The 16679-nt window shown below is 44.0% G+C and overlaps 1 protein-coding gene across 1 annotated transcript; it reads left to right on the top strand.

The window, feature by feature from the left end:
• Positions 1-662: 662 nt before the first annotated feature.
• IGFBP3 (insulin like growth factor binding protein 3) lies at positions 663-7117 on the top strand. Its single transcript, XM_007944134.1, has 4 exons — positions 663-1068; positions 5808-6034; positions 6540-6659; positions 6992-7117. Exons 1-4 carry the CDS (start codon positions 663-665, stop codon positions 7115-7117), a joined length of 879 nt encoding a protein of 292 aa, XP_007942325.1.
• The last annotated feature ends 9562 nt before the right edge of the window (positions 7118-16679 follow it).

Raw genomic sequence — 16679 nt, 5'->3', positions numbered from 1 at the left:
AAAACGGGCAGTGACACTCAGAAATTCCCACTACTGCCCTCGAAAAACACTGGGAAAAGTACGCATCAGTAAGGCAGATGCGCTGACCACGATATAAGGTGCACGAACCTGCCGGGGTGGCCACGGATCACTCGCCCGACCCGCCTCTGAAGACCCTCGCGAGGAGGCGGAGCCGGGGTAGCAACAGGGAAGCTGGGCTCCAGGGCGGGAGGACCGGGAGCGCGCGAGAGCAGGTGCCCGGCTGGAGCCGTCGCTCTGCGCCTCCAGCGCTCCAGCTCTGGTTCCAAAACATGGGACAGGTTGGAAATCTTCCGCGCAGCTTAGACCAATGGGCCGGCGTCAGTCGGCCGCCGGAGGAGTTTGAGAGAAGCGCCTCACGCCGATCCGGGCCAGTCCAGCTCTCCCCCCCTCCCCCCCAACACGGGCGCGCCGTTCCGGGGCGTGTCCTCGGCCCGGCTTCTATATAGCGGCCCGACGCGCCAACCACCGTTCAGATGCGAGCGCGGCGGCGTGGACGGTGAGGTTGCAGCTGGTGCCTGTCCTGCTCCCACCAACCACGCCCGCGCCTTCTCGCCAGTTCCGGCCGCGGCTGCTTGCTCTTTCGCCTGGCGGAGGCCAGGCCGCTGCACGCGCCCCGGGCCGCTAAGCGAGCCTCTCGCGCAATGGAGCGGGCGCACCAGCTCTGGTCCGTGGCGCTGGCCGCGCTGGCGCTGCTGAGCGGGCCACTGGCTACGCGAGCCACCGCGGGCGCGGCGGGGGCGGGCCCCGTGGTGCGCTGCGAGCCGTGCGATGGGCGCGCGCTGCAGCAGTGCGCGCCGCCGCCCACCGCGCCCGCGTGCGCCGAACTGGTGCGCGAGCCAGGCTGCGGCTGCTGCATGACTTGCGCGTTACATGAGGGCCAGCCGTGCGGAGTGTACACCGAGCGCTGCGGTTCTGGCTTGCGCTGCCAACCGCCACCCCATGAGCCGCGTCCGCTGCAGGCGCTGCTGGATGGACGCGGGCTGTGCACCAACGGCAGCGCCGCGGATCGCCTGCGTGCCTACCTGCTGCACGGACCGCCCACATCAGGTGAGGCCGCGTCGCGGTCCTCTTTGAGCCTCCGCCGCCTTGCCTTGGAGGCAGACGAGGTGGCTGGTGCTGCTGCTGGAGACGCCGGCTTCTTACTGCCCAGATTTTGCCAGGGTGGAGACTGAGGCCGGGCGGGCCCGGGGGCGGGGGCTCGCCAGAGACCAGCCTTCTGCCGACGGTCCAGCACTTTTTTCGTCCGAAGGGGAGAGAACGTGACAGTGGCAAAGTGCTGTCAGCGAAATTGGTAAAAGATTTCGTTGGGGAGGAAAGGACGAATCCCAGAGGTTATCTATCAATGGAAAAACCGGGAAACTGATTCTCCACGACCTCGGTGCCGGGAGCGCGTGTAAACTGGCACGCACCTTGGAACCCTTGAGTATGGCTTCCATTTCTCAGAAAAGACCAGCAAGCTTATCCTGAGTAGGCTGGCGTGGGTGAGGGAAGCGGCCGCAGGGCATATTTGAAACGTGGAAAGTGGACCGGCATGTTGTGTAAAATGGTACCTGTCCTTAAAAAAAAAAAAGTTTGCCCAGCCTTAAAGATAGTGCATTCTACATCCATAGTGATGCTGTTGTTGTTGTTATGTGCCGTCGAGTCGGACCCAACTCATAGCTACCCCTCCTTGGCTTTCCAAGGCAGCATCACTACGGAAGTAGATTGCCCAATCTTCCTTCCGAGGAGATGGCTGGTGGTACTGCCTCGGAAACCGAAGGAGGGGTAGCTATGAGTCGGGTCTGAATCGACGGCACATAACAACAACATGGTGTGCCAAGCCATATCATGTCCTGGTGTGTTCTGAGGGCGCGCAAGGTGGGTATCAGGTATTATCATTTGTAGTTGGAAAAATGGGGGGAAGGCCACCCAGAGGCAAGTAAAGTAGAACTTAAACCTCATTTCAGAAAGAAAATCTCAGATCCTTTCTGTATCTTCCCACCTGTGTGCCCCAACCGCCACCGGCACTGCATAGCCCAGAGACAAACTCACAAGTGAAGGAGAGAGATTGCAGGCACTGTACAGGAACCAGACGCACTTCAGGGACACCAGAAGGAGTTGCACTAAACCCATTAAGATTTCTCTTCTTAATTTGAAAGGGAAAATGTTCTGTTTAAGGGAGCCCCAGAAGAGGAAAAAAAGCAAAAGTTTGGCAAAGCGTTATTCATCCAGTCTTAGCCACTATCAGGCATGCACTTCTCTGTTCCCTTTAAAAAAAAAAAAAAAAGTGTAAAGTGGAGTTGGCAGCTCTTCCTCTAAATCTCAAGCAAACTTAAGCAGCCTCCTTTGGTGATGCGAGGGAAAGTTCCTGCAGGCTCTCTGCAAAGCTGAAGGCTAGAAGCATCTTCCTTCCACCATTCTGGAGGAAATGGCTTACCAAACTTCCACCTTGGTTGGAAGGACAGACCCTTTATAATTTCCATAGCTGCAGATCGCTCCTCCTGGATAACATACTTCCTTCTAGGCAAGGCATCTCAAGACCGGAGAAAGACAAAATTGCTCTAGTGGTGTAGCAGTTAAGGCATTTGGCTGCTAACCATAAGGTCTGTGGTTCAAATCCATCAGCTCCTTCATAGGAAAAAAAAAAAAAGTAGTCTGCTTCCTTCAAGATTTATAGCCTTGGAAACTTAATGGGGGTCATTATGAGTTGGAATCACTTTAACTTGATGACTGAATTTTAATGTATACACTGCTTCTAGTATACTTAAAAATCACTGAATACTTTTTTCTCTTAGGGCAAAATTATGTCATTTTTTTTTTGTTTTTTAAAATATTTTCTCCATTTTTGGGTATTCAGAATATGCTATTAGAAGTTCTTCTAAACAGTGTCATTTTTAGTTACACTTTAATGTGCATTATGATTAACACCATAATAGTTCTATATTATAGGCTGTTGTGGTTTATTATTAAAGATTATAAAAATAAGTGACTACTAAAATTTATTTAGGAAAAAAAAAAAGGTAAATTTATAAAAGGCACAACTATCTTTTTGCTTAAATGGAGTTCTTTTCTTTTTTCATGCCCAAGTCAGCAGTCTGGAAATTAGAAAGAAACCGGTGAAGTTTAAGAAATGACTCAGGGTTTTTGGAAGAGAAATGCAAATATATTTATTTACATATAAGTGCCTCCTTAGCTCACTGCCTTGGAGTAGATTCTGACTCAGCGACCCCTCCCTCCCTGGGTTTCCAAGGTGTTATCACTACAGAAGTAGATTGCCCAATCTTCCTTCTATGAGTGGCTAGTCGGCCACCAGGAGTGGCAGAAGGCCACCAGCATTTCTGGTCAGTAGTAAAATGGCTTATGAGTCAGGATCAACTGGATGGCAGTGAGTTTAGTTAGTGCCTCCTTTGTGCCAGTACTTTTCTTAGAAAAGAAAAGAAAAAAAAAACTAAGTTAAAGAAGATTGAAACCAAATCCTTACTCTCTCAGGCATTGGGCCAGGCCCTTGGAATTTATGCACACCACTATTCGAAACACCTTGGGGGACTTTGCTCCTGGACCTCATAGTACTGTTTTACAGATGAAGAAATCTAGAGAGGAGAGGGACTCCCAAGTCTCTGGAGTTCACCTCACATGGCCAGTGCATCATCTACCTGGATGTGAGGTGCTTTCCAGAGAGAGAGGGGGCTGGGAGCATTCTCAGAGCTACCATCTGCTTCTCACTGCATAGTCAAGAGGCCCTGGTAGGGCCCCCAGCCATCAGGCTGCCTTGGTGATGAACACCGCCATGCACACTTTAGGGGATGGTTGGCATGTTCCGCTGCTATATAGCATCCGGGCTGAGGGCCCACCCGGTAACTGTGCGCCCACGGAGGGTGGGGAGCCGGACTGGCCTGGCGCCAGCTGCTTCTTTCAATCTCCTTTGGCGGTGGACAGACACTGACCTTGAGTGTAAGGTGAACCGAAGGAGATTACCAACGTGCCTCACGTTTTGGAACCGGCACTGCAGCACAGAAGGTGCAAAGCACATGCTCCACCCAGGCATGGGAAGATACAGCAGTTTAACTGGAGCTAAGTACTTTATTTTACTGCAGTTAAATTGTTAGCGTTCCAACATTACTATCAAATATTAGGCTTTCTTCATTTAGTACTGTTGATTATACAAGAGTCTGCAGGAGGTGATTTTAGCCTTTTTAAAAAACGTGAAAGCTCTGACACATAAGTGTAAGACAGGAATAGAGGTTTGATACCAGTGTGCTCCTTTTGCTCGTGTGCCCGCTGAGGGGTAGGAAGAACACCACCCAGAAAGGTGCCCGAGGATTTACATTTTGTGTACTCTTCTGATGTACCAGACCCTGCATGGACATGGATTTTTAGAGATACGGCAGTGGAATCTATAAAACAAATTGGGAGCTCTGGTAGCATAGTGCCTAAGGCACTTGACTGCAAATCAGAAGGCTGGGGGTTCAAACTCACCAGCCATTCCTCGGAAGGAAGATGGGGCAATCTACTTCAGTAGTGATATTGCCTCAGAAACCCAAGGAGGGGTCGCTATGAGTCGGGTCCGACTCGACGGCAAATAACAACAACAACACAACTCAATACACCTGGATAACTCAAAAAAAAAAAAAAACCACTGCCATCGAGTCCATTCCACTCATAGTGACCCCTCATTGGGTTTCCCAGGCAGTGTCTCTAGGGAAATAGATTGCCCAATCTTCCTTCCCAGCAGTGGCTGGTCGGTTTGAATCTCCAGCCTTCTGGGTTAGCAGTTAAATGCCTTAGGCACTACACCACTAGATGACTCTGGTTACATATAATAACACAGTGTAGATAAGAATTCACTTTCTCCATCTGAGCCAGACAGAGATTACTTATAGACGTTTGCCCAGTAACACTGAAGATAGGGCTTGTCAAATTTTGGAAGCCTCAGAAACCCCTGGAGGGATTGTGAAAGCCCAGGTTGTTAGGGCCATAATTTCCTGTAGCACTGAGAGAGCACACAACTCAAAGCAGCAGGAGCCTTCCGTGGCTCTGGTTCGCCATCTACTGGTGCCATATGAAAATTGTGTTACATTCACCGTTTTTTGGAAGAGGGGTGAAAGCTGAGAGTATAAGCATGTTCCCTCCTTGAGTTGCACTTTCTAAGTAAAAGCACATGTAAGATTTCATTTTTAAAAGATGGCTTCTTTTGATAAAATGACTAGCATGGAGCTACTAAGGAGCTACTAAGGTAGCAAAATGCCTAAGGCATTAGTAACAGGACTGGTAACCACAAGGTTGGTGGTTCAAACCCACCAGCCACTCCTTGGAAGATTGGGCAATCTACTTCTGTAAAGATTTACTGCCTGGGAAACCTAACAGTGGTTGCTGTAAGTTAGAATTGACTGGGTGGCAGTGGGTTTGGTTTGGTTTTGGATGTAGCTACTAGTATTAAGGGATAATAATTTATCAAGGTTTAAAAATATATATTTGAAATTGCTAAATAACTTTTCCACTTAAATGAGACAGAGTAGTGCAAATATTTAATACAGTTGACTGCAAACTGAAAGTTTGAAGGTTCGAGTCTACCCAAAGGTGACTCAAAGGAAAGGCCTGGCAGTCTATTTCCTAAAAATTAGCTATTGGAAACCTTATAGAGCACAGTGCAATTGTGACACACCATGAGTCAGCATTAACTTTATGGCAACTGGTTATTTTGGTTGCTATTGCAGAATTTCATAGAGGACTGTACTATTAAATGTTGATGACTGTTAATTTTTTTCTTTGTGTGTGTGTGTGTGTTTGTTTCCCTTGTATTCTTCAAGGAAATGCCAGTGACTCAGAAGAAGAACACAATGCAGGGAGCACGGAAAACCAGGCACTTCCCAGCACACATCGGGTGCTGGACTCCAAATTCCATCCCCTCCACACCAAGATGGATGTCATCAAGAAGGGACATGCCAAGGACAGCCAGCGCTACAAAGTGGAATATGAGTCTCAGAGCACAGACACCCAGAACTTCTCCTCTGAGTCCAAACAGGAAACAGAATATGTAAGAACTTTTCTTCTTGTTGGAGGAGGAGATGCAAAGAACCACCTAGTCTGGGTACCTGGAGTATCACTTAGTTCTGTGAGGTTTTTAAAGCCATTAAACTGTTTATTCAAAAGAGCCCAGTCAACAAAGCCACGTTGTTCCTGTTGATGCAGTGGACAACTTCTAGCCTCTCCTGTCCCACCTCCTTTCCCATCTAGCTCCTTCCTTACCTCTCTACTCATTACTTAAGGAATATTTGACACTTCTGAAAGCACTTTGTATGCTATAAAGGTATCTGCAGAGCCCTTTCTTCTCTACTATATGAGGGTGAACATCTTATTTTGGAGATATAAAAAGAGGGAGGGAGAGACAGCATCCTCATAGACTTTCTTACTATGTCAAAAATTAAAAGAGCACATTATAGGTTCCACTTGTGATAGTTCTCTGTGTGTGATAAGATTTTTAGGATCTACGAGTCCTGAGTAATAATAGACTATGTCACTCTATACTCCTTCATCCCCAGGGCCCTTGCCGCAGGGAAATGGAAGACACTCTGAACCACCTCAAGTTCCTCAATGTGCTGAGCCCTAGAGGTGTGCATATTCCTAACTGTGACAAGAAGGGGTTTTATAAGAAAAAGCAGGTGAGTGAGAGCCTCAATGTGGTTTTTCTACCGCATTCTCCATGGAAGCAGAGGGGAAACTGATCTCTGATCTTAGGGAGTTTCTCTGTTCATAACTCTAACCCTGAGCCCACCAGAGCATTTGTATTTATGACTGTGGTGACACAGTGTCTGTCTCAGGAGATTGAGTCCAGGAGCTGCTGTGATGTGCTGTTCCTAGGGATGCTCGATTGACCATAATTCTAAACCTTATGTCTATCATGCTTCTCACCCCTGAGCTCATAGCTTCTCACCTCCTGAGCAAGTGAAATGCTAGGGATCTGATTCTTGGTCTTCTATAATCCTCTCTGCAGTGCCGCCCTTCTAAAGGCAGAAAGCGAGGCTTCTGCTGGTGTGTAGACAAGTATGGGCAGCCACTCCCTGGCTATGACACCAAGGGGAAAGTTGACATCCATTGCTACAACATGGAGAACAAGTAGATGGCTGCTGCTGCTGCCAGGACTCAGTCTGGCCATGATGTAAGCCTCAGACACCTCTGCCCTGACTGAAGGGTCATGCCTTCCCTACTAAGCTGTTCCACCTGGTAACACTAGGGGTAAGAGAGAAACTGTAGCCCAAAGGACTGCATGGCAGGGTCCTCCAGCCCAGGCCTTCTAGCAGGACTTACACCACAGACCCCAGAGACAATGAGAGCAAACAGGACAGACAGGTCAGAGAGGGGCAGCAGAAAAGAAGGCCCATGACCATTCCTATTTCAAAGACACTTTATTTTATCTTAAAGAACTTGCAATGTGTAAACTTTTGTACATTCACAATGTAAAGATTTAACAAGTTAACCCTTCTCCACGCAAGCCTGTTGGTTCACTTATCTTCCCAGGTAAAATATTTTAATCTGAAAGGACTTGTTAAGGAACCATGTTTCTAATTTGAAGCACTATCTATGTTATTTTTCTGTAAAGTACATTAGGAATACTCTGGTAGCCTATGATTAATATAATTTTAATAAACTTTAATGTGAAAATGAAATTTTAAACTACCATTTTGAAGAGTGCGAGCTCTGGTAGCATAGTGCCTAAGGCACTTGACTGCTAACCAGAAGGCTGGTGGTTCAAACCTTCCAGCCACTCCTCGGAAGGAAGGTTGGGCAATCTACTTCCATAGTGATACTGCCTCAGAAGCCCAAGGAGGGGTCACTGTGAGTCGGGGCCGACTTGATGGCATATAACAACAACATTATAATCGAATCTTTTTTTTCTTTTAACTAATAAGTGAGCTGTTGAGAAAAGAGAATAAGTACATTGCTTTCCATCTTAAGACAAATTGAACAAGCAAAAGCAATTTTCATTTTTATATATACGGTTTTCCTTGCAAGTTAGAATGTGAATATTCTAGGATGATTTTTTGACAGTACCAAGTGTCATAGGGAGTTTTTTGCTCTGTTTTGAGTGTTAGGCCACAGCCCCAGTCCACCCTGTGCTTGTGTTCTATTTCTTGGACACTTTGCCTCACAACCCTAGAACCATTTTGAGGTTGTTGTTTTTTGTTTTTGTTTTTCATTATTTTAATTTATTAAAAATAAATTTCATATATTTATTCATATATTTCATATATTAATTTAATTTTCATTATTTTAATTATTAAAAATAAATTTAATATATTTTTCAATATATCTCTTTTTCTTCTCATTGTAGTTAATGTGGAGCTCAAATACGCCTTATTTTGCACAAAAGACTGCCAAGGACATTATCAGCAGCTGCTTACAGCCTTGATTTATATTTCTTTTTTATAGTGAATTGATCTTTTTGTTTAAAACAACCAAAGTTTAGAAGATTTTTGAAATGTCTATGATTCTTTTCAATGGTATAGTTGAACATCTTTCCACACCTAGTAGTGAGTAAAGGGCAGTTTGATTTTTCTTGTGACTATGTGGAAACACTCATGAGCCCCTGTGAGGTGTCATGGCACTCGGCGCCTCTCAGACTCATCTGGTTCTTCACAAAACTACTAACCTGGACTCCGTTCCTGGTGCCTAAGGCAGTTGTATCGCTTGTCACAGTATGTGCTGGTATCTCCTCTTGCTGTAGAATGAGCACAGGCCTTATCAAGAATAGGAAAACACTGCGTCCTTATCATCTGGACATCCCGACGCTCTGTCCTGTGGCTTTAAACCTAGAATGGTACCATCTTTGAGCAAGGGCCTGAGTCCTTCAACCAAGAAGATCTGTCATACCTACAAGTGATAAGTACTGCTTGAGAAAGAACTATTGGAAAGAATAAGGGTGTTTTTTTTTTTTAAAGAAAGGCCAAAAATGTTTTAGGGAACTGTGGGAGCAAGTATACAGGCAAGTGTGTCTGGCTTCCCTTTGTCAGGAGCACCCAGAGACCTAGCCTGGTTATAGACCAACTCCTTGCCTTTATTCCAGGTAGAGGAGAAGGGATCAGGCAAAAGCCAACCCTCTGTCTTCAGGGGTATCACAATAGCACTACTCGTCATGACTACAGAAAAAAGTTGTTATCCAGTTCAACAACTCAAGACAAAGTTTGTTTCTGAGAATAAGCTCTTTAAAGGCAAAGAAGGTTTATTTTCATCTCTCACTACTTGTCCTCCTTGGCACATTGTAAAAAATACATATATATCCAAAGAGAAAAGATGACTGGCTTTTAGGGGAGCACAGAGTCAGCTGTGTTGACTTTGGAATAGTTCTCATATTTTTCTCTATAATTCACACATATATGCAGGGAAGATAAGTTTTAATTAATTTTTAACATTTTATACAATATAGTCCAGATACAGTGAGGGGCTATACTAGATAATCCTAGATGAGATGTTAGAGAAGGTAGATCCAATAAAGCCATGATGGGGAGGGTCCATAATGGTGGCACAGAGCCTAAGGCATTTGACTACTGACCAGAAGGTTAGCAGTTCAAACCCACCAGTCACTCCCTGGAAGAAAGATGGGGCAATCTACTTCTGTAAAGATTTATCGCCTTCAAAACCCAATGAGGGGTCACTATGAGTAGAAATTGACTCAGTGGTGGTGGTTTTTTTCTAGGGAGTGGGAGGGCCCATACATAGGAGCCCATTCACGTGGAGGTCACCATCTCTTTGTGTGTAGAGAGTGACATTTACCCCATAAGTACAAGGAGGGGATGCATGAGAGGACAGGGCCCTGTACTGCTGCACAGCCACGAGACACCTTGCACAGAGTCCTCCTTGATACAACAAAGGAGTCTTAAGACATCCTGCCTACCTGTTAGCTATTCTTTATTTTTTTAATTAATTTTTTTGAGGGTGGGGAGAAAAAAGTATTTTTGGAAAGTTTAAGTTTTGTGGTATATTTATAAATAATAAATAAACCTTTTCCCATAAAAAGTCTTTTCCTGGTCACTGATTGCTTCTGGCTTTCACTAATGAAATAATCCTGAGAGGGTAAACTACCCTAGATATAATAGAAACCCTCATGCATAGAAATGCCTGTTCCCCAATTAGGATGCTAGCAAAATAACCTGAGCTCATCCCCAGATCTTCACTGGCTCACCATGGGGCACATTTGTATTGAGACTCCTTCCAATTGGTGTAGTGGGCCTGTTCACATCATGACATCTGGGCAGAATTGAACATATCAGCAAATGAGTCTTTATAACCATTTTTTCTTGACTTCCTTTGGGTTTGTGTCCCCATTGTCTCATCTAACACCTCCTGCAGCAACTTCTGCAGCGATGGCAGGACAAGGATAGGACAGCACTGAGGGACTCTTGATGCCATTTTCCTGAGCCCTTTGCTGCTTTATACTTTGGAAAGGGAAGTGGAAAAAGGCTAGAGCAAGAGAGAGGCCCTGAAATGTGCTGAGTGGGGTCCTGGGATCTCAGTCCCTTGAACAGCCATGAACAATTGTCCCTTATCATAGAACAAGTGCAAACAAAGCACAGAGCCCATGACTTTGAGGCACTGAAGGATAGACCACACTACAAGGAAAGTTGTCCTAAAGACACCTGTTCACAGTCATAACTGTTCCTTTCATAAACCCTCTAAAATTGTCCCCTCACTCTGGATGTATCAAGTGTGATGAGTAGCAAGCGAGTTCTGAAAATGTTCAGAGGACCAGGCTACAGAGTACAATCATCAGTCTGATTGTGGGAAAAACAAATGAGAGGGAAAAGATCATGTGGGAACCTGTACTTGCTGAAGCCAGCAAGGTGGGCAAAGCCTGGATCATGGAGGGTAGAGGCCTGGCCCAGGTGCCTGGAAATTGGATGGGAGCTTGGCAGGCCCTTCAGAGCCACTGAAGAGCTATGAGTGAACAATGAGGCTTGTTTTATAAGCCTAATGCATTTGTCTTCCTTATCCCCTCTTCTGCTAAGTGCTCACCCACCTGGTTCCCCGCTTGCCCCTGCAGTCCTTTCTCCCCTTACTTTGCCCATCCTTACCAGAGCTCTGTGTGCTACCTTTCTCCCTATACTTCTTCCATGGTCATCTGCTCTCTCGGGTCTAGCTATCATTTCTGAACAGATGACTAGAACCATACCAACTCTCAAATTACCCAACCCCTGCTCCATGCCACAAATAGAAAGATGTATGTGCAGGGGCTCTCCACTCATTAAAAATCAGGAGTTGCAGATACTGCCATAGTGACTTCCTGGTGATGGCTAGTCAATAGACACACTTTAGGGAAAATGGCAACCACTGATGCCAGTGGGACATTGGGAAGTGGCTGTCCAGGCTCTGTGCTACATCAGGCAATCCAGGCAGATGTCCTCTCATAGGGAGAAACTTTTTGAACCAATAACTCCACTCTGGAAATTTGTCCTAAAGATATAATCAGATGTGCCCAAGGACATTTTAAACTAAAATATACCTGTGTTGTTGTGATGTGCCATTGAGTTGGACCTGACTCGTAGCGACCCCTCCTTGGGTTTCTGAGGTGGTATCACTATGGAAATAGATTACCCAACCTTCCTTCTGAGGAGTGGCTGTGAGCTTTGAACCACTAGCCTTCTGATTAGCAGTCAAATGCAAGGAATAGTATGACATGACTCAAATGTTTTTTAATAATAATAATATGGAAAGATGCTCATGATGGACTAAAAGCAGAATTTCATTATATTGTGGATATGTGCACACACATCCACATGCATGCACACATAAACACACACATAAAGGCTAAAAATACACCAAAATATTAACCATGGTTATGTGAGTGTAGATAATTTATTTCTACTTTATTACAATTTTAATGTTTCTTCCTCTATGTCCTTCTCCTTTTTCTTCTTCAATTTGTAAAAGCTAGCCAGGGCAGGTCTCACTGAGATGGTATCTTTGAAGTAAAGACCCAAGAGAAGGTAAGGAGAGAGCCAATGCCTAACGTCTGAGGGCACAACATTCCAAGCTATAAGCCTGCAACATCCTGAGACCAGAGTCAGAGTGAACATTCAGGAAGCCTGTGTGGGGGCAGAGGAGATAAGGAGATGGGAGAGAGGGGTCCTACAGAGGCTTGCAAGAATGGCTTTGGCCTTTACTTTGAGAATTTGGGGAGATGGGAGGGTAGGAGTGGACTCTTCTCACAAAAATCAGAACACACGATTGTTATCAGAAGACACATGACGGCCTATCCAAGCTCCTGAGTTAGAGTCCCTGTCATATCAGCCCTCCTGCCCACAGGAGACTGAGCAGAAGTTGAGTTGGAATATCTTTTAAAGATAAAAAGGAAAAAAAAAAAAATTCACTACCATCGAGTCGAATCCAACTCATAGTGACCCCATAGGGCCCCGATAACCGCAGATGGATTAGATGTGGGGTGGAAAGAGGAATCAGAGAGATACCAAGACTTTTTAAAGCCTGAGCCTCTGAGGGAACAGATTTCAGGTGACAAAGAGTAACAGGAGGAGGTGGTTGTAGACGGGACATTAGAATCTAGATGTTTTACAAGGTAAGTCTGAGATACCTATTTGATATCCTCATAGAAACAAATGGGCAGAGTTGTATATAAAACTGTTGAATGGAACAAGATTACCTAAGGAGGCGATGTTGTTAGCTGCCATCAAATTGGTTCTAACTCATGGCAACTGTGTTTTCAATGGCTGATTTTCAGAAGTAATCACCAGACCTTTGTTTCTAGTCCATCTTAGTCTGGAAGTTCCACTGAAACCTATTCAGCATTGTAACACATAAGCCTCCTCTGACAGATGGCTGTTGACTGTACATGAGGTACAATGGGTGGGAATTAAACCTGGGTCTCCTACTTGGAAGGTGAGAATTCTACCACTGAAACACTACTGCCCTATAAAGAAAGAACAGAAGTAGAAGAGAAGAGGACTATGGCAGCCAGACACTGGTTGAGAAGGTAGAACAGCTACCAGAAATTAGGTAAATGTGAGGCTCTGGATGCCCAGAGAACAGTGCTGCAAGGAGGAGTGTGGTCACTGTTGTGTGATGCTGAAAGGGTAAGACAAAAGTGACAATGCCCCTCGGATTAGCAATATGGAGGTCATTGCCTACCTTGAGTGAAAGGCTAGAGATGAAGATTGGTCAGAATCCAGCCTCCAAATACATGCTAAAGGAGCTGAGACTGCTCACACACTCCTTGAGATATGCATGAAGGAGTGCCAAGGTAAAACTTATAGATACATTGAAATCAGAGAAAGCCCTGGGAAGGGGCTGCTTGAACTGGGATGTATGCACATAGGCACTAGGAACACCACCTTGGGCAGGAGGCAACCATGGAGCTGCATAACAAAGTCATAGGAAAGAGGCTGCTATTGTTCTGTCCCTGTGTCACTCCTCTGTGGCTCAGGAACAGTTGTCCTTGAGCACAAATCATACCTTGGTCCAGGTGCTATTTTTTTTTATTTATTTGGCCAGTGCAGAAGTCCTGCATGGATGAATATGAATGACAAGGTTATAATTTACCAAGTTCAGGTCCATGCCTCCTCTCCACAACTGAAAAATAGAAAGCCATAAGGAGGCCTACTCTTAAAGTTTCTCTCTAGGAGCAGGAGGCAGTAAAAATGACTTAAGTAAGTGTGGATGTCTGTGACTGAGATGCCCCCCACACACACTTAAGGTCTCATCTCCTACCTGTGTCCCTATGACACAGACCCTCCAACAATACTTGATAGTGTAGCCAGTACCCTGGGGTTATGAGCTCATAGGTAAAACAATATTTGAACAGCATAGTTACTTCAAAAGACAAAAAATTAAAACCAGAAATATAATAATATGTTTAAGAGAACAGGGGAATAATATATTATGAAACAAGAAATTTAAAAAAGATATACTGGGGAAAATTGGTATGAAATATGTAATAGTTGAATTAAGAAAATAGATAAGATAAAGAATGGCTTGGATATAGCCAAAGAAAGATTTAGTGAAGTGGAAGAATAAGTTGAATATAGAAGGAAGCAGAAAGAATTAAGGTTAGAAAATACAAAAGAGCAGTTGGGAGCTCCGATAAGATGGTGGAATAGGCAGAAAAAAATGCACAGACCCTCTTCAACAAACAAAAGGGGAACCAATTCATAGATGGAGAGGATAATTCTGGACCCCTGAGCTTTGAAGGAAGGCTATAGAAGTGGACTAAATTCCAACTACTGGGAGAATTTGCATGAAAACACCAAAAAAGGAGATATACAGAGCTGCAGTCCAGCAGTGATCCTGATGGCACAGACAACTTGGATATTTCCAAGTGCTGTTAAGACCTAAGAATTAACCTAAAAATAGGCCCTGCTAGCCAGGGGCTGCACGGAGGACTGAACTGGTGGCTGGTGAATAAAAGGGGAAGCAGCAAACAGGAAGGCAGTCTGAGCTGTGGCCTTTTGCCTGTCAAAAAGGTAGGTTGACCATTTTTGATATTTAAAGTGACAGCATTCACCCAGATTCCAGGGACTTTAGAAATAGGCTCCACTTGCCAGGAAACCACAAGGACATTCTGGATGCCAACGACTGGAATGGTGCAATATTCCCCTTGTTACTCTTACACCCCACATCCTCCTGGTGAACAGAGGTGCAGCCATCCCTCACTCCCAGCCATCTTTTGGGCCAGCAGTAATTCCATCCCAGTCTGTGTGCTCGGTCAGAACCTGGGTTCTGCCCCACCCTGCCCAGATTTTTTTTTTTCTTTAATTTGTTTATTTTTCTCTGTTTTAAAATTATGATGATGATGATGATGATTGTTCTTTTTATTATCCTTTATTCTTCCCTTCCCAGGTTCTAGTTTTCAGCTTTTCCTCCTTTCCCTGTTCCTGGTTCCAATTTTTTTCTTTCTCATAATTAACCCCATTCCTTTTTTTCTTTTTGCATTTTTCCAATTTTTTTTCATCATTCTCCTACTCTACCTTTTTTCTCTTAATGCCCTCTCCCCAGATATTGCAGGATTTTTTTTTTTCCTTTTTTCTTTTTTGGTTATTGTTCCTGTGTGATTACATGGTGTGATTTTTGTCCACTTGCTTTTACTTTTTTGATGGTTGTTCAGTTGTTATTTTTGTCTAACTGAGTGAGAGACAGCAACAGTGCCCATATGACACCACTACACCCACAACTCCTGCACAACTCCTTACTGAGTGAGAGCCACCACTTCCTTCTCCACCAACTAGCCAATGCTAAAGGACCACCAAGAAGAGCCTGACACATCCTTAGCTGCTCTACACAAACAGTTAACAGAGATCTAAATACAACAACATCACAATGTCTCAGAGACAACAGATCATCACAGTCCACACAAAGAAGCAAGATAAAGTGATAGAAACAAGGGAGCAGGATACAGACCCAGAACAAGTCCCTGAGGAAGAAGCAACATTGGAACTCCCTGATAAAGAATTCAAAAAAATTATATTTAAGTATCTTCAAAGGATTGAGAGATCAAGGAAAACAATGACAAAATTAAGGAAAACAGAGACAAAATCCTAGAAGAATTTTGGAAGAAAATACAAGAACAAAATGACAAAATAAATGAAAAATTAGGAATGATTCTAAATATACAGATAGATATCCAGAAGATTAATACTAAGTTTTCAGAAATAGATAACACATTGAAAGGGCAAAGGAGTAAAATTGATGCAATGGAAGACAGAATTAATGGGACTGAAGACAAATACTTGAATACTTCTTGGAAATAAATCAATCAGAAAAAAAAAACAAAAACAAACCAAAAAAAAAAAAAAATGAACAAAGCCTAAGATTCATGTGGGATACCATCAAAAGAAATAACCTACGTGTCATTGGAATTCCAGAACAGGAAGAGAAAAGAAAACCACAGAGAAAATTGTCCAAGATTTGTCAGAGGAGAACTTCCCTGATACGATGAAAGATGAAAATACGTCCATTCAGGAAGTCCAACAAATCCCAAACAAGAAAAAACCCAAAAGAAAATCATGAAGACATATCATCATTTTCTTCATTATTCTGCTACTCTACCTTTTTCCTCTTACTGCTCTCTCCCTGTGACTCCACAGTCATAGAGGGAGATTTTAAAACACCACTTTCAGTGAAAGATTGAACAACTGGAAAGAAACTCAACAAAAATGCAAAAGAGCTAAAACCAAAGACAAAGAAAGAATCCTGAAAGCAGCACAGGAAAAATGGAAAGTTACTTAAAAAGGACAGCAAATAAGAATCAGCTCTGATTTGGGAGACATTAATACACCACTTTCAATGAAAGACAGAATAGCTGGAAAGAAACTCAACAAAAATGCAGAAGAGCTAAAACCAAAGACAAAGAATCCTGAAAGCATCACAGGAAAAATGAAAAGTTACTTACAAAGGACAGCAAATAAGAGTAAGCTCTGATTTCTCAGAAGAAACCATGCAAGCGAGAAGGCAATGGATGGTATATATAAAACCCTGAGAGAGAAAAATTTCCAACCAAGAATTATATACCCAACAACATTGTCCCTCAAATATGATGGTGAAATTAGAAGATTTCCAGATAAGCAGAAACTAAGGGAATTTGTTAAAGCCAGACAACCTTACAAGAGATGCTAAAGGGAGTCCTTTGAACAGAGAACTAAAAATAGCAAATAACAACTGACCATTACTACACAAGATGA

Source organism: Orycteropus afer, unplaced genomic scaffold, assembly GCF_000298275.1.
Source record: "Orycteropus afer afer isolate SDZICR_OR568_19922 unplaced genomic scaffold, OryAfe1.0 scaffold00121, whole genome shotgun sequence".
Classification (NCBI taxonomy): Eukaryota; Metazoa; Chordata; class Mammalia; order Tubulidentata; family Orycteropodidae; genus Orycteropus; species Orycteropus afer.
This window is presented reverse-complemented; position numbering and strand designations above follow the sequence as displayed.

Excerpts from the sequence above, each read along its gene's own strand:
- IGFBP3 (XM_007944134.1), top strand. The coding sequence starts at position 663 with ATGGAGCGGGCGCACCAGCTCTGGTCCGTGGCGCTGGCCGCGCTGGCG. Across the intron at positions 6,035-6,539 it reads CCAAACAGGAAACAGAATAT|GGCCCTTGCCGCAGGGAAAT; the intron begins GTAAGAACTTTT and ends CTTCATCCCCAG. Across the intron at positions 6,660-6,991 it reads GGTTTTATAAGAAAAAGCAG|TGCCGCCCTTCTAAAGGCAG; the intron begins GTGAGTGAGAGC and ends TCCTCTCTGCAG.